The 23524-nt window shown below is 40.6% G+C and overlaps 2 protein-coding genes across 6 annotated transcripts in view; one reads left to right on the forward strand and one right to left on the reverse strand.

Annotated features, from left to right (window-relative positions):
- Positions 1-25: 25 nt before the first annotated feature.
- agr1 (anterior gradient 1) lies at positions 26-10559 on the reverse strand. The gene is made up of 8 exons (XM_051709230.1): positions 10483-10559; positions 9783-9902; positions 9624-9687; positions 9480-9532; positions 2866-2942; positions 2688-2751; positions 506-589; positions 26-265 (listed from the first exon to the last, which is right to left on the reverse strand). The coding sequence occupies exons 2-8, from the start codon at positions 9877-9879 to the stop codon at positions 198-200; spliced, it is 507 nt and encodes a 168-aa protein (XP_051565190.1). The 5' UTR covers positions 9880-9902; positions 10483-10559; the 3' UTR covers positions 26-197.
- Positions 10560-12249: 1690 nt separating this feature from the next.
- The window catches only part of LOC127447377 (TRAF3-interacting protein 1-like), a 60603-nt gene continuing 49328 nt past the window's right edge, over positions 12250-23524 (forward strand). For all 5 annotated transcript variants that reach the window (XM_051709212.1, XM_051709214.1, XM_051709213.1 and 2 more), the window contains exons 1-2: positions 12250-12503; positions 20622-20690. In XM_051709212.1, the coding sequence (XP_051565172.1) occupies positions 12381-12503; positions 20622-20690 (192 nt within the window). In that variant the 5' untranslated portion in view covers positions 12250-12380. The remainder of the gene's footprint in view (positions 12504-20621; positions 20691-23524) is intronic.

The following is a 23524-nucleotide window of genomic DNA, read 5'->3' on the forward strand; positions in this document are numbered from 1 at the left end:
GCATAGTCTCAAAGAAGCATTTTGCAATCTGACAATGACTTTATTTTCACATTTGAAAACTGATAGTTACACCCACATACTGTGTACAAAATTCTAGAATCTAGAACTCTCTTTTTTTCCCCCCATAGAAGTTTTTTGAAGTCTTGTCACGTCTAAAAGAGGGTAAGATGTCATCTTTGAATCAGGTTCTTTACCCATCACAGATCATCATGTTCCTCATGTTCATCCTTCAGCAATATCTTGGCTTTCATCATGTTCTCTGCCACTACACAAACAAAGATAGAGACACGGGATACGAGTAATGCATGATGAATTAATAACTGTCTTAAATCTAAAATTAAACAAGAACATTAGCACATTTTGAGTCTCTTTGGCAGGGTTGCATGAGGCTGCATGTGTTATTGTGTAAATAAACAAATGAACAGCTCTCTTCAGCTGAGAGGTGCTTGACAACCAGAGCCACAGCCTCTCAGTGGAGCTCATTAGACTGCAGAAAGACACTTACAGAAGTCCATGTCACTTGGCTCGTAAGTGTACATTCGGTTGGCGTATTTTCCAACAATGTCAGCTCGCACAGTCATTGTGGGGTCTGGGTGGATGGAGAGAAGGGAAGGATGAGAAATGGTGAATTTCACAAAAACATGTCCAGATCACTTTTTACCCCATAATCAAAAAGGGGGGGGGGGAGAATTTTTTTAGATTATATTACTTTATCTAATGTCTTAGATAAGTTATGGCCCATTAACCCCCTTAAACTGGTGCATAATTGGGCTGCCGCCTGAAATTTTCACACTCAAATTTAAAAGCTCACCATTCGCACATATCGTGGACTAATTGCAAAAAAAAATAAATAAAAAAAATTCTAATTTTTTAGAAAAACCCCCAAATAAAAAAAAAGACTCAAATTATTCATAAATAATATTGTATATGTTTACAATCTTATGATAAACAGAGTTTAAATTGTATTTTATTTTTGTCCAAACTTTGTAAGCATTTAATTCTGATTTTGACTTTATACTGTATCTATATCTCACTTCAAAAATTCTAATTTTATTCCACTAGATGGCAGCAAGTACTCACAAAATGCAGATCTGAAATTTAGGTGGCACTCTAACACATTTTAGCCCCTTACAGATGTGCTCGTCCATTGACATTCAGTCTAATTTTCAGTTCATGCACCACCCCTATTGTTTCATTGAATATCTTGGCTTCTGAGTGGGCTAGAAGCTCATCTTGGTGTCAAGAATATTGGTGTCAGTAGAAAGCCGAGATTCTCCCCTTTATGGTGAAATAATTTTTTTTTTTAATCACCAATTGTCGATATTTTTCCAGTTATATGTTTTGCATGCTGGACTGCATATTTTGTTCTAGACATCTTAGATATAACATTGGATTATTCAGCCAAGCAAGCTCACAGACAAGTAAAAATGGCTCATTTTGTAGAAAACTTCCCAAAGTAAAAGCAGACATGAAATGTTTGGCTACTTGGGGCTAACAGCAATAGTGATCAGCGCATAAAAGAGATATTTGTAACTGATGTCTTACAGAAATTACATTTCACTTTGTGATTCTTTTGAAAATCTTTTGAACTGTGGTATTTGGGCAACAAAATACTGTATAGTCACATTCCTGAGAATAAGCGCTTTAATTTGATATATGACTTTAAGTGCTATGTGAAAGACTTTTATATTCATATTAATATTTCTACCACTTTACCTCTAGGTGGCGCTTATTTGTGACAAAAAAATTTCAGACCTTATTTTGTTATTGTATGTAAATGCAAAGGGATGGTGTTCTATGGAAAGTTTTCAAATGATACCACTTATGCCTTTCTTATTTATCCGGGGACTTTAACGTTTTAAGGGTAAATTATTTTGCGATTTAGGAATTTTATTGTATTTATCTTTTGCATTTTGTCTATATTTTTATGAGAATTGGGCCTGTTTTCCACCAAAATTGGCAATATCATTAGGGCATTTTACTTTTGAATGTTAGTTTGTAATTCCCATTATTCTCAGTGGTGATACTCATTAGATTCTCAATACGGTAATAGTCATTTTTATCATATTTCACACTGTTATGGTAAAACCTGGAGGACTGAGAATGTGCTGGATTGTCATGAAAATGTCACAATGTAAAAAATAATGACTAAAAGGCTTAATTTTCTTTGCGCAAAATATTATTTTGATTTTGTACTGAAATCTGACGTGTTCTTGACAGGTTTGTTTGTGTGTTTCATAACAGTATAATCTGCACAAGATTTTTTTTTTTTTTTTTTTTGGTTTTTGTTTTTGCTTTTGTTGAAATCAAAATTATTATTATTGTTAGATATTATTATTAACTTTATCAAGTCATCCTAATTGGAGATGTCATTACTGCTTTGGACTTTATCCACAGTGGGGCAATCTTTAATTTTTTTACGGGAATGAGAATGAGGCTGTGACAATCTCTTCAAAGGATTGTATTGTTGTTTAAAACGTTTTAGATCATTTTGCTGACAAAACATTGAGAAAAAACAAAACAAAAAAACAACATCTTTCCAAGAAATTTCAGTAGACAAAAAACTCCAGAAAACATTAGTTGTGGAAAATAAGATGCACAGCTTTGTTTTTATCCACGTTAAAAATCAAATATGGTGGTACTGTATATAAGGTCTATTATAATAAATCGTTTAAAAGGAAACTCACCAACAAACAAGATCCTGGGGACATAGAAGCCATCAGGGGCCAAGTTCTTGTCATTAGTTTCATGCTGAAAATCACAATCACTTGGTGAAGAATATCTGAGAGTAGTCTAGCTTTTGTTTATATATTTCATGCAAAGTTCTGTTACTTTACTCTGTATAATACAATATTTGTACTTTACCATTAAATTGAGCATGATGAAATCGGATTTGCCCAATCTTTGAATAGTTTGATGTTCAGAAAAAGCCTTTTTCAGTGCTAAAAGAGAGCAATGAGAGCACAGGGGGATTAATAAATTGATATGAAGGAACCTTTTCCTTAAAAGAACAATTCACCCAAAACTGAAAATCAAATACTCATTATTCCAAACATGTGTATGCTTTTTTAAAGAGAATTGAACAATCTTCACACAGCTCTTTTTCATGCAGCAGTTCGTAGTGACCACGACTGTCAAGCTCACTAAAAAATAAAATAAAAGCACCATAAGTAGTCCATACGATAGCATTGTTTGGGGAGCAGAAATAAGTTTAAGTCGTTATTCACTGATAATCTTCCCCTTCGACAAAGTTTTCAAAACTCATTCACATTTGTGTTTAATCGGATTTATGTGGTCCGTTCACACCAATGTGTTTTTGTGTTCAAATGGTTACTTGTGTAACCTCCGTTCCCTGATGGAGGGAACGAGACGCTGTGTCAATGTAGTGACACTAGGGGTCACTCTTGGGAGCCCGAGACACCTCTGGTCTTTGATAAAAGGCCAATGAAAATTGGCGAGTGGTATTTGCATGCCACTCCCCCGGACATACGGGTATAAAAGGAGCTGGTATGCAACCACTCATTCAGGTTTTATGCTGAGGAGCCGATATAAGGTCCGGCCATTTCAGCGGGTAGTTCAGCGTTGTGGCAGGAGGGACACAACGTCTCGTTCCCTCCATCAGGGAACAGAGGTTACACAAGTAACCATGACGTTCCCTATCTGTCACTCACTCGACGTTGTGTCGATGTAGTGACACTAGGGGTCCCTATACGAAATGCCACAATTGGCTGAACTGTGTTACGTGAACTGGCGATGTGTAGTGGGCAGACTACTGTGTGCCTCATAGCCAGCACACCAGGTCGACACGTAACCTCCCCCAACATAGTCATGAGTGTCGAATGGCCCTTTAGGGACAAGTCGACTACCCAAAAGACAGAGACAGGCTTAACCCAGTCGTGGCCTCTTTTCCCTTTCTCTTTTTCCACTCCCTAAAAAAGAAGGGGGATTATCTGACTGGGCCACCAGGTCTAGTCAGGGGGTGTCCCTCCCAAGGGGAAGACACCGCGGAGACCACACCTCGCCCAAAGAGAGGGTGGGATATTTAAGTGGAAAAATACATCACATGGTCTTTCTGACCATGTGGAGAGTCTTCAAGGTAGATCCTACACAACAAGGGAGGAGTTACTACAAACATGGAGACTGGGGCAGAGGGGCTCTGCCCTAGGAAGATGCAGTTTGCCAACAGGGAAACAAACTAGCGGAAGATATATATATCGCATGGGGTTAGCCTTACAGGGAACCACCACATGCGGAGCACCTACCCCAGAACAGGACTCTTAGTTAGCACGTGTACTGGGCTGGCAGCGAGTCTCTCCGAAAACTCGACTGCCACAGGGCTCAGAGGAACTCAACCAGGAAACAAAGTTTGTGAACACTACTGGGAATTAAAAGGCGCACGTCTTCAGCTCCAAGGGAGGTGGAAGGCGCTATGTGCAAGCGATACACCCGGCCAGCTATCCCGGGCTTATCCGCTTGTGTTGCGTGCCACTACCTGGGATGAAACCGGTTCCACCCGGAGGTTGTAGAACCTTGCACAGGTGTTGGGTGTTGCCCAGCCTCCCTTCCAACCTCTCCTGCAGGAAGGAAACACTGATCCGACTGCGCATCTCTGGGGGTCTTTGCGTCGGGAAGAACACCACTTAGCGAACAGACGCCACTTAAAGGCTTACAGGCGCCTTGTAGAGGGGGGCCCTAGCCTGAGTGATCATGTCTACCACCGCGGGTCCCGTCCAGGGGCCAGACATGGAGATTCCAGAGGTCTGGGTGCGGGTGCCAGAGGGTGCCCTGTCCCTGAGAAAGAAGGTCCTTTCTCAGGGGAATTCGCCAGGAGGGAGCTGTCGCAAGGAGCGTGAGGTCTGAGAACCACGTCTGGGTGGGCCAGTAGAGTGCTACCAGGATGACCTGTTCCTCGTCCTCCCTGACCTTGCACAGGGTCTGTGCCAATAGGCTCACTGGAGGAAACGCATATTTGCATAGGCCAGGGGGCCAGTTGTGTGCCAGTGCGTCTATGCCAAGGGGAGCCTCAGTGAGGGCGTACCAGAGCGGGCAATGGGAGGATTCTTGGGAGGCGAACAGGTTCACCTGTGCCCATCCGAATCGACTCCAAATCAGCTGGACCACCTGAGGGTGGAGTCCCCACTCTCCCCTGAGGGTAACGTGCCGTGACAGCGCGTCCGCTGTAGTGTTGAGGTTACCCGGGATGTGAGTGGCTCACAGCAACTTGAAGTGCTGCTGACTCCAGAGGAGGAGATGGTAGGCGAGTTGTGACATACAATGAGAGCACAGACCGCCTTGGTGGTTGACATATGCTAACCAATGCCATGCTGTCTGTCCGAACTAACACATGCTTGCCCTGGATCAATGGCTGGAACCTCCACAGGGCAAGCAGAATTGTCAACAACTCGAGGCAGTTGATGTGCCAATGCAGTCGCGGGCCCATCCAGAGGCCGGTGGCTGCGTGCCCATTGCAAACAGCGCCCCAGCCCGTTTTGGAGGCATCTGTCATGACCACGACGTGCCTGGAGACCAGTTCTAAAGGAACACCTGCTCGTAGAAACGAGAGGTCTGTCCAAGGGCTGAAAAGACGGTGACAGACCAGCATGATGGCCATACGATGTGTCTCGTGGTGCCATGTCCATCTTGGGACTCGAGTCTGGAGCCAGTGCTGAAGCGGCCTCTTATGCATCAACCCGAGCAGGGTGGCCACCGCCGAGGACACCATATGCCCCAGGAGCCTCTGAAAACGTTTCAGGGGAACCGCTGTTTTCTGTTTGAATGCCTTCAAACAGGCCAGCACCGACTGGGCGCACGTGTTCGTAAGGCGCGCCATCCAGGAGACTGAGTCCAACTCCAATCTGAGAAAAGAGATGCTCTGAACCGGGAGGAGCTTGCTCTTTTCCCAGTTGACCTGAAGCCCTAGTCGGCTGAGGTGTGAGAGCACGAGGTCCCTGTGTGTGCACAACATGTCTCGAGAGTGAGCTAGGATTAGCCAGTCGTCGAGATAGTTGAGAATGCGAATGCCCACCTCCCTTAACGGGGCAATGGCAGCCTCTGCGATCTTCGTAAAGATACGAGGAGACAGGGACCGGACAAAAGGGAGGACTTTGTACTGATACGCCTGACCCTCGAATGCGAACCGCAGGAAGGGTCTGTGTCGAGGAAGGATCGAGACGTGGAAGTACGCATCCTTCAGCTCTACCGCCGCGAACCAAACTTGATGCCGGACGCTCGCCAGAATGCGTTTTTGCGTCAGCATCTTGAACGTGAGTCTGTGTAAAGCCCGATTCAGTACTCGCAGGTCCAAGATTGGCCGCAACCCACCGTCTTCTTTTGGTACGATGAAGTAGGAGCTGTAAAACCCTTTCTTCATCTCAGCTGGAAGGACAGGTTCTATCGCGTCCTTCCGTAGGAGGGTAGTGATCTCCGCGCGCAGGGTGGCAGCGTTTTCGCCCTTGACCAAGGTGAAGTGTATACCACTGAACCTGGGCGGGCACCTAGTGAACTGAATCGTGTAGCCGAATCGGACGGTCCGGATCAGCCATTGCGACGGATTGGAAAGCGCAAGCCACGCGTCCAAGTTCCATGCGAGGGGGACCAAGGGGACAACATCGTCAGACGTACCGGCAGGTGGGGCCTCGCGGCGGGGGGGCAGAGCGCGAGGTGCCACAGCACGTCATGGCCGTGCTGAGTCTAGGGACATCGAAGCACTTACCTGGCTCTTTGTGACCACCCCCGGAACAGGGACCCGTGGAGACTGCCACACTGGGGGCGGCTGTGTGCCACAGCTGGGCGCTCAGGGGCAGAAAGGCCACCACTGGAGCGCCAATCCTGCAAGAAAAAGCCTGTGGATGGTAGTCGTGGTGATGACTGTACACACCGGGAATGTGACCCAAGGAGGAAGGAAGCCGCTCTTTTGCTAAACTGTTGGGTACCGCAGCCACTTGGGCATGTGGTGAAATCAAACAAAAAGGCAACAAAAGATTTTCCACCCGGCCCTCCACCGGGGGATGGAGTGGTCTTCTTACTAGCTCCACGTGAGTGGGTTCCCTTGTCCCTGGGTTGCCCGTCTCAGGGGCGCTTTGAGGACCTCCGTGGGTTCTTCGGCGCCGGCTGCGAGACGGGTGGCGTTGGCTTCCTGCGGTGGGCTCCACGCCGGTGCCGGGCCGGAGGGGCGGGTTGCGGTGGAGCTGGTGCAGTCAACGCAGGGGGATGCCCTTGGCAATGAGCAGACGGGGTGCAGGATCTTGAGCCGCACCGGGGCAGGATATGCTGGATTGCCTCCGTCTGCTGCTTCACCGTCGAGAACTGCTGGGCAAAGTCCTCGACGGTGTCGCCGAATAGGCCCGCCTGGGAAACCGTGTCTTGTCAACCTCGCCCATCTCGACCAGGTTGAGCCAAAGGTGGTGCTCCTGGACCACTAGTGTGGTCATTGTCTGCCCGAGAGACCGCACCGTGACCTTCGTCACTCGGAGCGGAACTACCCTCGTGCAGTTCTTTCAGCGCCTTGGCTTGGTAGACCTGCAGGAGAGACATGGCGTACAGGGCTTGGATGGGAGCTTAGGGCGTCCGTGCCAGGTGGCGGCGCTCTGCGGGCATAGGTGCACCGCGAGTGCCTTATCCACCAGAGGAATCGCCATATAGCCCCTGGCTGCCCCGCCAATGAGGGTAGTGAGAGCGGGGGAACTGCGGAATCGGGGCCGAGCAGTAAAAGGTGCCTCCCACGACTATGTCAGCTCCTCATGCACTTCCGGGAAGAATGGCACTGGAGCGGGTCGTGGCTGCTTTGAGCGGCACCGCGAGCCCAGAAACCAATCATCAAGCTGCAAGGGTTCAGGGGAGAGCGGAGGGTTACACTCTAACCCGACGATCGCGGCCACCCGGGAAAGCATGTCCGTCATTTCGGAATCGGCCTGTGACTGGGCAATCGTCCCTGAAGGGGGAAGCCCAGCTGAGGCTTCTGCGTCCGGCTGGACAAGCCCGCTCTCCGATGCTGCGCTCGAGAGCTCATCATCTTCGCGGGCTCCAAACAAGAAGCCAGACTAGCCGTGAGACGAGCCGGCGAACTCATCCGGAAGCCCGATTGGGGCAGATGAGCGTGCTGGGGAATGGGAGGTCCACGGGGGGATACTCGGCGGAGACGATCCCATTGGGATCCCCAAATTGCCCCCAGTGCTAGCCGCGCTGGCCTCATACCCGTAGGTAGAAGGACTGAGGCGGGGAGCCGCTGGGGTGGCTTGCTTTCTTACGAAAGCAAGCCGTGACCGCAACGTGGCCATGGTCATGTTCTCGCAGTGAGAACATGAACCATCCACAAATGCTGCGTCTATGTGGGTCGCGCCCAGACACGAAAGACAGCGATCATGACCATCTGAAGTTGAGAGATAACGACTGCAACCAGGAATAACACACAATCGGAAAGGCATCTTTAAAAAGACGCGTCTTTAAAAAGACGTTCCGTGTGTGCGCTCTTTTAGAGAAATATATACTCTTTTAGAAGGAAAAAGCTCTTTCAGAAAATATACTCTCTAATTTCTCTGCCAAAGTGCCCAGGGGCGTTCTCTGCAGTGCACCAGTGCAGAGGAGGGAAAAGCCGCTGAAATGCGCCGTCAGATCCAGCAGAGGTGAATGAACAGTAGTATTCAGCTCAATGAGCATGACCGTTCAGCTCCTAAGAGAAAATCTGAATGAGTGGTTGCATACCAGCTCCTTTTATACCCATATGTCCGGGGGAGTGGCATGCAAATACCACTCACCAATTTTCATTGGCCTTTTATCAAAGACCAGAGGTGACTTGGGCTCCCAAAAGTGACCCCTAGTGTCACTACTGTCAGATAGGGAATGTCAACTTTTAAATGTGCGCCTTGAGACACCTGCGTTCTGTTATGTGCGTTTTGCTGCATCTAGCATTTTTTTAGTGCAATTTTAATGGCCCCATACAGGTTTGTAACAAAATTAGGGTAAGTAAATGATGACAAAATACTTACAATTTTACATGAACTATCCCTTTAAAGAGAGCTGCATGAAGATTCTTAAAAATATCTCCTTTTTTTGTTCAATAAATAAATAAATTACAGCCAGGGGCAGATTTAGGCATAGGAAACATGGGCAGTTGCCCAGGGCGGCATCTTGTGGGGGGGGGGTTCCGAGGCACCCCCACCTCCCCCGGTCGAGAACTTCGGGGCGTAATCCACCCCTCCCACCCCAACATCAACTACTTCAACACAATCACCCCCCCCCCCCCCCCCATCCTCCCATCAACAAATGAAGTGGGTTTTGCCCAGGGCGCCATACAAGCTAGAACCACGACTGATTACAGCATTTGTGTTTGAAATGAAAACAATTACAGAATTGTTATTTTTGGGTGAATTACTCCTTTAAGAAATGTTATGTGTATCTTAGTACAGGCAAATAATCTATAAAATGATGTCATTTTAGTTTATTACAGATTTAGTGCAGATTATGCAAATAAGGATCCAAACCTTTACTGTGTGGACAATCCTCCAAATGAAAAATGACCATCAAAGGCTTCTTACTACAATAAAACAGAGGACACTGAACAACCAGAAAATACATGACATTTAGGTGAGAAGGGATTTCAAAGTGATTTCATAATCTTTAGGTACCTTTCAACCATTTTAACCAATCCCTCTTCATATGTCTGAACCCAGTTGATGTCATCGCCCCAGCCTGAAAGCACAAAAGAGGAAATACTTTAGACTGGATGGATCGCTTTTAAAATAGGATTATTAATATCAGTTTGTGAATATAAAATGTACTAATACCTCTTGAGAGTGTTTGGACTGACTTTTTTTTCCTTTGCGAGGAGACATCACAAAACACCAAAAATAAAATTATTACATGTGCAGTCCAGTGCTGCATGATTACGGTATGTACTGCGTGTGCTAAGAAAAAAAAAAGAAAAGGAATGGAAAGTCAGAGGTGAGTAATGTTTTACATTTTTGACTGTTAAAGGTTGGGTCCACCTACTACTGACTTTGCATGCCATATCTCTCAAAAAAACTAGTTGAGAAGAGCTGTTGGACAGGACAAACATGCTTCTAAAGCTTTGTTCTCAGCTGACAAATGTTCAGTTGACAGTTCACAGCATTTTAATTAAGAAAAACTGTCTAATAATACACTTTTACAATATTTTTCAAACCCACTGTGAACTACAATCAAGATCCAACTGAAACAATATCATGCTCCTGATATTCACATACCTTGAGCATTTTAAAATGCAATTGCATAATTCAGCTTAAACAATTGATATTCTACAAGAAGCCCCTTAATATTATAACAATACCTTCAGTTTTGCCATTTTTGTGTAAACATTCTTGGCTAGCAAGTCTGGAGTGCAAAAGTAACTCAAGTGTCTAACAAGAATACAGTGTACATAGACACTTGTATATGAGTAATAAATTGCCCCTTAGTACAAAATAAATAAATATATAATATAAAATTTGCAAGTAAGGGAGAACTTACCGGGAGTGAAACAAGTGAACCAGATTTACTGTTGCTCTCTCCAGACAGCAACTACTATCTAGTATGGCAGGCATTTTTATAGTCATGCTCTGTAACCTCCCAAACAGGTTTTGCACAAAAGAAAGCCACAATTCCTCTCCCATTTATATTTGTAAGCCAATGATAAAAACTCAACAATGAGACAATTGATATCTTTTATATGTACTGTATATGTCAATGTGTTTTGTCAGCTGAAGTTGTCTGTAAAATTATTTAATTTGAGACAATATTCTTTGTTCCAGGATGCTTTAATATTCCAGGTTGTGGTTTGAAATCACATAAATGTACGCATATTTGTGCAACAAGCTCAGACGCCTGCGCCTTTTAGGTGGAGCCCTAAATGCCTAAAGTTTAGACTGATCTTTACCTACAGTTGTGCTCAAAAGTTTGCATACCCTGGCAGAAATTGTGAAATTTTGGCATTGATTTTGAAAATATGACTGATCATGCAAAAAAACTGTTTTTAATTTAAGGATAGTGATCATATCAAGCCATTTATTATCACATAGTTGTTTGGCTCCTTTTTAAATCATAATGATAACAGAAATCACCCAGATGGCCCTGATCAAAAGTTTACATACCCTTGAATGTTTGGAATTGTTACAGACACACAAGGTGACACACACAGGTTTAAATAGCAATTAAAGGTTGATTTCCCACACCTGTGGCTTTTTAAATTGCAATTAGTGTCTGTGTATAAATAGTCAATGAGTTTGTTAGCTCTCACGTGGATGCACTGAGCAGGCTAGGAGGTCAGAATTTTTTATTGTTATTATTTAGACATATTTTATGTATTGTTGATAATTTATTATTAATATTAAAAGCATTTAGTACACTTTATCATTATTTTTTTACTTAAATATTCTACAATCAAAATATTATAATTGATACATTTAAATAAATTAATACACTTATTCATAATTTGAATAATGTTTTCCATTTTATTATATTTATTTGTTTGTATTATGTACAATATTTACAATATTTATTCATTTATTATTTGTATATATTTCATTATTATTTGTTTATCATGTAGTATTATTATTATTATTATTATTATTATTCATTTTAATTTATTTTATGTATTTAGAATACTATATTAAAATTGATGATTTTAAATAAATAAATGTATTAATACATCCAATATTTATTTTAATTTATTTGTTAGTAATTATTTTTTTAATTGTAGTATTTATTTTTTTTAAATTATCTAATATGTAGTGTTTATCATTTATAAGTAGTAGTACTATTATTATAAATATTTTAGATTATTTTATGTATTTAAAATACTATACTTATAACTATATAAATAAATTCATTTGTTAATTTTAATATTTTTATAAGTGTTATTTATTTGATTTTTATTAGTAGCTATTTATTGTTTATTTTATGTAGTATTTATTATTTGTACATATTGCATCATTAGTTTATTATTATTATTATTATACATTTATTATTTTTTTACTTTTTTGAAATATTTAAATACATTCATTTCTAAATGCAATTTTATTTATTTATTGAGTATTTATTTGTCATTTATTTGTTTATTTCATCTAGGCCTTTATGCTTGTTTGTGACCGGTAGCAATGCAGATATTTATTCTGATTTTGTTTTGGGTGCTAAACTCGATAGAAATAAAAGAAACAAAGCACTTAACATGATTTTGGACAACTCTAACCCGCTGTTTGTGTTCGCGCAGGCGCAGAATTAGCACAATGGCGGATTGCGGGAGAAAGCTATCGCCACGGCAACAGCAGCAGAGTTTAGCGGGCGGAAATCTGCAGCTAGCATAACACCAACACAAGATTAATTCAATAAAGACGCATCTTTTACACTAAATACCTCTTTAATTTGTTGCTATGAACGAATCGGTGGTCAAAAAGACCCAGGAGAGTTTGGGGAAAGTGATTAAAAAGCCTCCACTGACAGAAAAACTGCTCAGCAAACCGCCGTTCCGATACCTGCACGATATATTCAGTGAGGTGAGTTATTAAACACATTATTGTTACATACATACTGCTTTGTTTATCTAATTTCATGCACATTATGCTTTAAATACTTAAAATGCAGTTTATAGATCGCAGTAGGCTAACCTGCTAATGTAGCCTGCTCATGGTCGTCAGATTATAAGAGATGTTTCATAATGCATCACTCTGAATGTGTCCTATCTCTAAAGTCTCATACAACCCAGAACCTAAATGTTTCATCTAAAGTCATGATGAATGTACAGTGTTGAGTCGATGTTTCTATATTGATGGGGGCTAGCAGAATAGAATAATCGATACAGTAATGCAACATACATGGGACAGTGTGTAAAATTGCATAACTTAAATACTGCACAATGTTCAGTATTATGTGTTAGACAATACAGTATACACTATATTGAGCAAAGGCTATACAAAACAAGGAAAACCATGCAATACAGTAGAAATACGATGCAATAAAATTCTATAATAATATAATAGAAGAGGATAGAATGCAATCTTTTGGCAGGGCTAGTGGAAACTGGTGTTGGTAAAGCCATGCAATATACATACATGGCACATTGTGACAATGTACAGTACTGTCACTGTGGGTCAGATACTAAAATATGCACTATGCGATACAGTACAAAATAGTGTGCAATAAACATTACAGTACACGAGATTAGAGATGATGTTCATACGATGCCAAAGGCAGCTTGGGTGTTGTGTGATTTAAGTCACATGGCTCTTGTTGAGCCGTTTACCTGGTTACTAGGCATAGGTCTGTCCACATGGTTATGCAAACAAAACTAAAGGGTCCAGGACACCACAAGTGTAAATCATCATATTGATCAATAGGGGTGGGTCAAAAGTTTTGGTACCTACAAATTTCTGGTGAATACTTGGATTGTATGGACCTACAGAGCCGAGATAGTCTTCTAAAAATCTTTGTGATCAAATCACTTTACTTATCACTCAACCATAAACCCAAGTGCAATAGTGGGTGAAAGTCTTGGGTGCAGTTCCGAGCAACATGGCAGTCATGACAGTGATGAGACTTGTACCAGTTTACAATAAACATCAGATTTACACAACACAATTTACATATCTAATACACACATAATTACAACACAATATACAAATAATAATGTACAATATACAATACACACATTATGGAATACACATTATACAAAAAAATAGTATATATAAAATGTACAGTAGGTTGTATTGTGCTGTATTGACATTCAGGCTGTCGGTTGATAGTCAGTTGCCAGTGTGTTGTTAAGAGGGAATATAATTTATGACAGTCCAGTGTGAGATAATAAGATTAATAAAGTGCAGTGCTGATGTATATTGATCGTGAGAGATCAAGAGTTCAAAAGTCTGATTGCTTGGGGGAAGAAGCTGTCATGAAGTCAGCTGGTGCGGGTCCTGATGCTGCCATACCGCCTGCCATTCAGCAGAAGAAATAAAGTCATACACATCTGGGATAGCATAAGTAAATGATGAGAATTTCCATTTTTGGGTGAACTATCCCTTGTAGCTATACAGCATTTTGAAACTGAAAATAGCCTTAAGATGAAAGTAGAAAGATTGTTACTGAAAATTAATGAAGGCTTGCACAGTAAAATCTAATTAGTTGACCTTACTTAGATTTTTCTAGGCAATCGGTTTGCATGCTTTTTCTAAGTAAACTTTCTTATTTGGCTCAAGTAAACTGAACTTAATTTAAGTTACATTAACTAGTTACAAGTAAACTTAACTCATCTGTGATTAATGGATCATTTTTTATTTAACTATTTAAATTATTATAGCGCGTCTTATTCAGTATAAGGGAAATTATGACTGGAATCTCGGTTAGCCATATGGCACATTGGATTCTCCTCAGTAGGCTACCTCCAAGTGAACATAAATCTGCACTTTTGTAAAGTACAGTTGAGTAAAGAAGAATGGCTTAAATTTAACATGCTCCATGTTCACCAGAGGTAACATTAATCACCCTCATGGTGTCTTCACACAAATCACAACTATCAACCAGCTTCAACAAAAAATAGTCATAAGAATTAAAATGATATATATTTTTAAATAACAATTATTATTTTTCTACATAAGTTTACTTGTTTTGACCAAACAATTTATTCAAGTGCAAGGGCTTATGGGTATTCCACAGAGCTGCAATTTTATACTTGATCATTTTGAGTTAGTAGTTCTCGAAGTCAAAATTTAAAGAACATATACACTGATGAGCCAAAACATTATGACCACTCACAGTTAAGCAAATAACATTGATCATCTCCTAACAAGGCCACATGTCAGGGTCTGGGTAGATTAGTAGTCACCATGTTGAATGCAGGAGAAATGGGCAGGAGTAAAATTGAACGACTGTGACCAGGGCCAAACGAAGGCGTTGTGAGGGCAACGAAGGCTATCCCGTCTCATCTGAGCCGACAGAAGGTCTACTGTGGCACAAGTCACAGAATTATGTTAATGATGGTTACGGGAGGAATGTGTTACAACACACAGGGCATTGCACCCTGCTGCGTGTGGGGCTGCTTAGCCACAGACCGGTCAGAGTCCCCATGATGACCCCTGTCCACCGTTGAAAGCGCCTACAATGGGCATGCGAATGTCGGAACTGGACCTTGGAGCAGTGGAAGACGGTCACCTGGTCCGATGAGTCCCATTTCCTTTTACATCATGAGGACAGCCATGTACGTGTGTGGCATTTACTTGGGGAAGTGATGACACCAGGATGCACTGTCGGAAGACGACAGGCTGGTGGAGAGAGTGTGATGCTCTGGGCAATGTTCTGCTGGGAAACCCTGGGTCCGGCCATTCATGTGGATGTCAATTTGACAAGTGCCACCTACCTAAACATCATTGCAGACTAGGTCCACCCCTTCATAGCAATGGTATTCTCTGATATCTTTCAGCAGGATAGTGTGCGCTACCACACTGCACACATTGTTTGGGAATGGTTTGAGGAACTTGATAAAGAGTTCAAGGTGTTGCCCTTGCCTCCAAATTCCCCAGATCTCAATCTGATTGAGCATCTGTGGGATGTGCTGGACCAGCAAGTTCTATCCACGGCAGCTCCACCTCGCAACTTACAGGACTTGAAGTATCTGCTGCTCATGTCTTGGTGCCAGATAACAAAGGACACCTTCAGAGGTCTTGTATAGTCCATGCCTCGGCAGATAGGTGCTGTTTTGGTGGCATGCAGAGTTCCAACATCCTATTAGGCAGGTGGTCATAATGTTTGGCTCATCGGTGTATATTTGAGTTATGATTCCAAAACGTGACATTTCAAGTGCTGTTTAATTAGGCCAGTGTTTATACAAAGATTTTGTATGTTCTGTAAGTTTAATTACTAATGTCTTTGAAGTTCAGCCTGGATTAACTGCAGAAGTTCACATTGATGCATTGTCCTTTGTTAATTGGCTGATGAAGGCTTTTGTTGGCAGATAATTGAAAGTCTATATATTCCATTTTAAGAGTGTAGTCCATCATTAGACCAAGGTGATGCAGGCAGAGATCAGTGAGGTGCATCACAGTTCAACCAACAGGTCATTTCGGTGAGGTCTATCCTAAGTCCAATGTTCAGGCAGTGGCATATGAAGTATCCCATGTCTTATGGTTGGAGTTGGCATCAGTTCATCCCCTGAAGTCCATCGTATTAGACTGAAGTGATATCTGGCTGGCACCGGCTGCGTTTGGTCGTCATCACTCAGAGACACATAGCAGTGGAGTCTGACACCAAGCAGGAATGGAGGTGGATCTAGCCGGCTCTGGTAACCTGGATATGAATCCCGAGGTTGAGACAGGGAAACAAATATAATAATATTAGCGTAGATGCCATTAAATTTTTTGAAGAGTTACAGAGCATGTTAAATGTTGCTGTTTCCGGCAGACCTAACTAAAGCAGCCTAATTTGGTGGATAAATTAGGTGTATGCCTGGCTAAATAGATGAGTCTTTAGTCTAGACTTAAACTGAGTGATTGAGTCTGCGAACAGTGTTAGGGAGAATATTCCATAGTTTAGGAGACAAATAGGAAAATGAGCTACCTCCTTTTGTGGATTTTGATATTCTAGGAACTATTAACAGAATTTTGCGATCGTAATGAACGTGATGGAATATAGCATGGTAGAAGGTCACTAAAGTACTGCGGAGCTAGACCATTCAAAGCTTTGAACATAGTTAACAACATTTTTAAATTAATATGAAATTTAACAGGTAGCCAATGTAACAATGATAAAATGGGGCTAATGTGATCATATTTCTTGGTTCTAGTCAGCACCCTGGCTTTTTGAACCAATTGAAGTTTATTTATTGAACTTGCTGGACATCCTCCCAGTATTGCATTACAGTAATCTAGTCTTGAGGTCATGAACGCATGAATTAGTTTTTGGCATCAGCAACAGAGAGCATGTGTCGTAACTTAGCAATATTTCTGAGGTGGAAGAATGCTGTTCTACATTGGAAATTTGATTTTCAAAGGACAGATTGGTATCAAATATAACACCTAAGTTGTTCGCTGTAGAAGAAGATGTAACAGTATATCCATCGAGAGTCAAATTATGTTTTAGCGGCTTTTTTTTGTTGTTGATTTTTGGTCCAATAATTAGTGCCTCTGTTTTGTCAGAATTGAGCATAAGGAAATTTCTGGCATCCAGTCTTTGATTTCATTGATACACTCTGCTAATTTGGAGAATTTTGAATTTTTGTTGGGTTTTGAAGAAATATAAAGTTGTGTATCGTCAGCATAACAGTGGAAACTTATTCCACGATTCCTGATAATATCCCCCAGGGGAAGCATATATAAGGAGGCCCTAAAACTGGTCCCTGTGGCACTCAATACTTAACTTTTGTTTGATTTGACAATTCCTGGTTTACATAGACAAAGTGATAGCAACATTACAGGCCAGTTAGACAGGTTTAATCTGGTAAAGGTCAAATTCTATAAGTGCATTTAAAAAAAAAAGAAAAAAAAAAAAAAGAGTTTGTTACATCACATGCTAACGAGGGAGACATCCAAAATGTGCAGTGTTGGTGGTGCTGCAGAATTGGATTGAATAAACCTGGTTTACGAGACAATTTAAGAAATAAAAGGAAATTACAAATTATAAAGGCTTACCTTTTTAGCATGTTCATGTGTCGAACAGTTTGCCAAAATGTCGTCAAATCAGAAGTTATACTGCTGAAATGTGTGTTAATATAAAAGTAAAAATCTAAACTTTTGACTGGTACTGCATAGCTGGTTGTGTACAGTATTAGGTAAAGGAAGAGGGAAGTTAAGGTAGAAGTGGGTGTGTTTGTAGCCAGGGATAGATCTGTGGGTTGGAGGCTCAGCTAAGATTAGCAAAACAGTCACAAAAAGACCTTGAGCCGCGAGACCAAAATCTGCATTCCCACCAATGGACCAATAGCCCCGCAGTGTTGCTCGAAAACCCACCCTTAATACGCCACCCTGGTGCCAACATCACACACCTCGGTCATTTCACAAGCAAGAGGGAAGTGATGCAAAAGTCATGTGAATCATTGTGGATATTATTATTTCTGGATTGTGCATTTGATTTCACAGAGTTTTAACAAAGTATGTAACTAATTATAGTTATATATAAACATCAGTTTTTCATATCAGAGTTTTCATGCTTATTACCGTTATGCAGATAATTTTTGGTCAATAATTTGCTGATAAATATTGGCAGCCAATACATTGGTGCATCGCTAATTGCATGTATTATTGCGTTCATCATTGTTAATTAGAACTCAACAAAAATTATGGCCATATTGTCCACGGCCAGTATGAGAAAGTTTTAGGCTAGTTAATAGATCTGTCACTTGCCAAAATACTTAACAGTCTGAACTACTGGCCTGATGAGCCCAGCAAAAAAAAAAAATGAGGGCTGTGAATTGATTTAAAATGTTTTAACTAATTAATCGCACTGCGGTTAATCATTGGTTTCTGATTAATCATGGTACGTGGTAGATTAAAACAAAAATATGAAAATATATATGTTTACTTTATACTTTCTCAAATAACTTGCAAGAAATTGGTTAGTCATCATTTATTTAAATTATTTATATATGTACATGTTAAAGTGTTCAGGTTTTTATGTATAGAGTTAATTAGACACTTTTTAAAGGTATAAATCTTTGATACAAATATCTGTTTACATGCCATAAAATCAGTGGACATGCTGTAATTAAAAGTTGGGCAAAATCATTTGCTGTTTTCCAGTGGACTTTTTTAATAATAGGATCAAGTGGGCAGATTCAATTAACATCAAGCATCCTTGGCAAGATAAACCTAAGTATACATTGCCAGTGCATTATTAGACACTAAACATACAGATACAAAACAAATTTTAATTAAGTTTAATTTGCTGAAGTTTAAAATCTCTAAACTATTATTTTGTCTGGCTGCCATTCAGTCTCTCTGGCACGGTTTTGCTTTTGACACTGGTTCAGATGACAGTGAGTGAGCGTTTTCGGGCGATGCAAGGAGATAAGGCAGCTTGCCCATATCTCTCCTGCACCTGGCTCACCACTTGTGGGTGAAGTCTCCATTCTCCACACAGTCAATCTCCCCCGTGTTTATTATGCCCGAGACATATCATGTTCTAGCATTTTCTGTGCTAGAATATGCAGTCAAGTCGAGCATGTCCCTCTTGGAAATTTATAGAGCCCGACCGATATGGGATTACCAATATGGTGGCCGATATAGTTAATTTTTGAGCTGGAATGAAAATGTGGATTTTGCACCGATATGACTATGCAAAGGTACTCAGAAGGCTGCTTTCTTAAATATTTTTATCAAAGAATATTTGACATTATTATTATACATTGTCAACCAATTCTAGAAATAAACACTGAGAAAATAAAGAATAAATAAAAATACAATAAGTAGCTTAATAAACATCAGTACTGTATGTTCAGTATCAGTCAATGGCTGACCATTTAAATAAATAATAAATTAAAATTATAACTAAATAAAAATCAGTACTGTATGTTTAGTATCAGTCAACTGCTGACCATTTAAATAAATAATAAATTAAAATTATAACTAAATAAAAATCAGTACTGTATGTTTAGTATCAGTCAACTGCTGACCATTTAAATAAATAATAAATTAAAATTATAACTAAATAAAAATCAGTACTGTATGTTTAGTATCAGTCAGTGGCTGACCATTTAAATAAAGAATAAATTCAAATAAAATAAATAGCTAAATAAACACCAGTACTGTTTGTTCTGTATCAGTCAGTTGCTGACCATTTAAATAATGAATAAATTAAAATTATAGCTAAATAAAAATCAGTACTGTATGTTTAGTATCAGTCAATGGCTGACCATATAAATAAAGAATAAATTCAAATAAAGACTTTATTTACTTTCCAGCATTGCATCTCACCAACTAGGTAACAATGTAGCGTGAAATCAACACTCAACAGACACAATCCACCACCGCACCGTTGTCTGCTGTGCTGCAAAAAGATGCTGTGATGTTTATCTTTTAATGTGCTAGGTTACTGACTGCACTGACAAACTATAGCTGGCTAACATAACAAACAGATGTGATAAACATGAGTTACATGGTTGTCAGGGACAGGGTTAATGTTATATTAGTTAAATTGAAAAGGGAAAATGATGGAGTCATTGTTTATTAACTATAAACTAGTTATCAACTTACCGTTAAGACTCCACACCGCTTAATTCCGCACTGTCTGCAGAACCACCGTCACCAGAACCACCGTCAGCTCAGCTCTGTAAACAGTGGAGTCGGTGCGCACTCTGATGGACAAACTACGTTATGACACCAACTCTAAATCACCCCAAGCATTGTTTTCTGCATTATATGTTCTGAAAAAAAAGTTTTTCATATCTGCGCATATGGGAAAACATACGCCTATACAATATATCTGTGAAAGGCTAATATTGGCTGACCACTAGAAATGTATGTATAGCAATTTTAGCCACAAGAATTTGGAATAAAACATAATTGGCTTTTTTTTATTTTTTTTTATTTTATTTCATTTTATTAAGTTACATTTTCTAGCCCTGTTTACTTTTAAGCCCTGTTGTGTGTTTTCATTAATGCAAAATGTACATTTTTGTTTTCCAATGTTTTCAGGTAATTCGTACCACAGGCTTTATGAAAGGACTTTATGGAGAGGCAGAGATGAAGTCAGATAATGTGAAGGTAAAATGCCTTTAACAGTTTGTCTTTTTAGAATGTTTTAGGACTTAGTTCACCCAAAAATTAACATTCTGTCATAATTTACTCACGCTCATGTTGTTCCAAACCGATATAACTTTCTGTCTTATGTGGAACACAAAAGGAGATGTTAGGAAGAATGTAAAGGACTGATAGCCTCAGTCACCATTTACTTTCATTGTACAGCAAAAAAGATGCAATGAAAGTGAATGGTGACTGAGTCTTCTTTTGTGTTCTGTGGCAGAAAGAAAGTCTTACAGGTTTTGAGTAACATAAGGGTGAGTAAATAATGATAGAATTTTCATGTTTGGGATGAACTATCCCTTTAAAAGAAATGTTATGTTATACAGTACATGAATGCATATTTAGCCTAAATGTGCAAACCAGAGACTAACTGCAATTCTGCCTTAAAATCATGACAATTTAATGGTCCTCTACAATGAATCCTCTTATTTGTACTTGATACATCATGTTACAATTGTATGAGTATGTGTGCATAATGAGGAGTTCAAGTGTGATCCTGCTCCAAATGCTGGGCAGAGCCGCGAAAAGAGCTGTGGCTTTTGGTAATAAATTACCTCCCCACACCCATGTGAGCTGTAAGGCCCATTATCACACCACCTGGGCCTGATTAGCCACGTTTCCACTATCGGGCCAGTGTGAGCCAGGGCTATCAACTGGTCAGCCGGGGCCAGTAGCCTCGGACCTCGAGCCGTGAGACCAAAATCGATCTGCATTCCCACCATTGGGCCAATAGACCATAGCGTTGCTTGAAAACCCGCATTTAATGCGCCACTGGTGCCAACATCACATACACCCCGGCCATTTCACAAGCAAGAGGGAAGGTCAAGCAGAGGTATCAAGTTATTTAGTTATCTAGAATATCGAGTTTATATCGTTTGTAAACTTTAGCTAGCTAGCAAGAACAATTAGCATTGACAATGTACCGACTTACTGGAATTGGGGAAGAAATGTGATTACTTGTTATGAAAATAATGTTAGCATGCAAAAAATCGGATAAATAAAGTCCTAAAAATAGGCCTTTTTCCTTTTGCAAAATGTAATTTATTATTTTATTTTTTATTAGATTTTTTATGAAACTTTACTGGTGGTTAGCCTTGAAAAATTCTGATGGCATGGATATTCTGTAGCTAGTAAACTGATGAACACTGTTGAGTATGTAAAATCATAATAGATCGTGTCAGCAAACAGGTTTTTCTGCCTGTGGGAGCTCATTTGTGACCTCATGAAGTATAAAAAGCATTAAATGGGAACACAGACAGTTGCGCTTCATTATAACCAGCAAAGCAGAAATACAGAAACAAAAGAGAGTTAATGGAGTGAACACATCATCAAGCTGCTTTTGTTGATGTATAGTTGTGTTCAAAGGACCAAGTCAATATTATTAGCCTATATGAGGCTAAGGTAACTAAGCAACACCACCAAAAAATTTAGTAGGTTAAAGATAATGAGGGTGGTACCAGAAAGGTTGCAGGCTCAAAAACCACAAGGAATGATCCTTGAGCAATGCTCTTAATACCAGTTTGCCACCTTTTTAACAAACTTGTTACTGAAATATTGCCTACAGCCTACTCAATGTATCTTCTAGCCTATGCAAAAGTCAATCATGTATGTCCCTTTTGGGTCAATTTTAATGGAAAACAACACTCACTGTGAACTTTATTAGGAAGACCTGTTCATGCGATTATCTAATCAGCCAATCGTGTGGCAGCAGTGCAGTGCATACAGTTATGCAGATACGGGTCAGGAGCTTAAGTTAATGTTCACATCTACCATCAGAATGGGGGAAAAATGTGATCTTAGTGATTTCGACCGTGGCAAGATTGTTGGTCCCAGAAGGGTTGGTTTGAGTATTTCTGTAACTGCTGATCTCCTGGGATTTTTACACACAACAGTCTCTAGAATTTACTCAGAATGGTGTGAAAAACAAAAAACATCCAGTGAGCGGCAGTTCAGCAGACGGAAACGCCTTGTTGATAGAAGAGGTCAATGGAGAATGGCCAGACTGGTTCGAGCTGACAGAAAGGCTACGGTAACTCAGATAACCACTCTGTACAATTGTAGTGCACAGAATAGCATTTCAGAATGTGCAACACATTGAACCTTGAGGCAGATGGGCTACAACAGCAGAAGACCACGTCGGGCACTTTATTAGGACCATAGGTCCTATTTACACCTTGCATTAAAATGCATTTTCGGTGATCGGATTACTATCGAATTGCACTTGACCACATTAAATGACAGGTGTAAATACACCCAAGATGCATTGTGAACGGATCGTGATCAGATCACTGAAACCACATTTGGAGGTTGCCAGGAATGGATTCTAACCACATTCAAAGAAGCTGTAAATGCAAATGCGTTTTTGTTATCTGGATACAAATACATAAGTAATTAATTATTTGATGAGGTTACACTACAGTCATCCATTGTTAAAGTGCTGTGTCGTGTGTTCTTGCCTTTTTCTGTTAATTCTGCCATTGCAATGTGAAGAGCACAACACTGCCATCTTGCAATCTTATCACCCGAACAATGAACAAAATCCCTTGAATTTTTCTATTTGAATACATTTGGAATATCTCGTCCCTCTCCTCAAATCCACACTCGCTCACATCTCTCTTCTGTTTTCTAATTACCCGCAACTCTCGCATGAAACCAGGCGTCACTCATGCGTTTCTGATGAGAAGCATATATTAAAAGCGCCGACGTGAGATGAGTATCAAGATTTGCCTCGGCAACCCGAAATGTATATTTTTCGGCCGCCAAAAAATTTTAAAAGAAGGAAAAACCCTGCCTGT

The sequence above is a fragment of the Myxocyprinus asiaticus genome, chromosome 10 (genome assembly GCF_019703515.2).
Source record: "Myxocyprinus asiaticus isolate MX2 ecotype Aquarium Trade chromosome 10, UBuf_Myxa_2, whole genome shotgun sequence".
Taxonomy (NCBI): Eukaryota; Metazoa; Chordata; class Actinopteri; order Cypriniformes; family Catostomidae; genus Myxocyprinus; species Myxocyprinus asiaticus.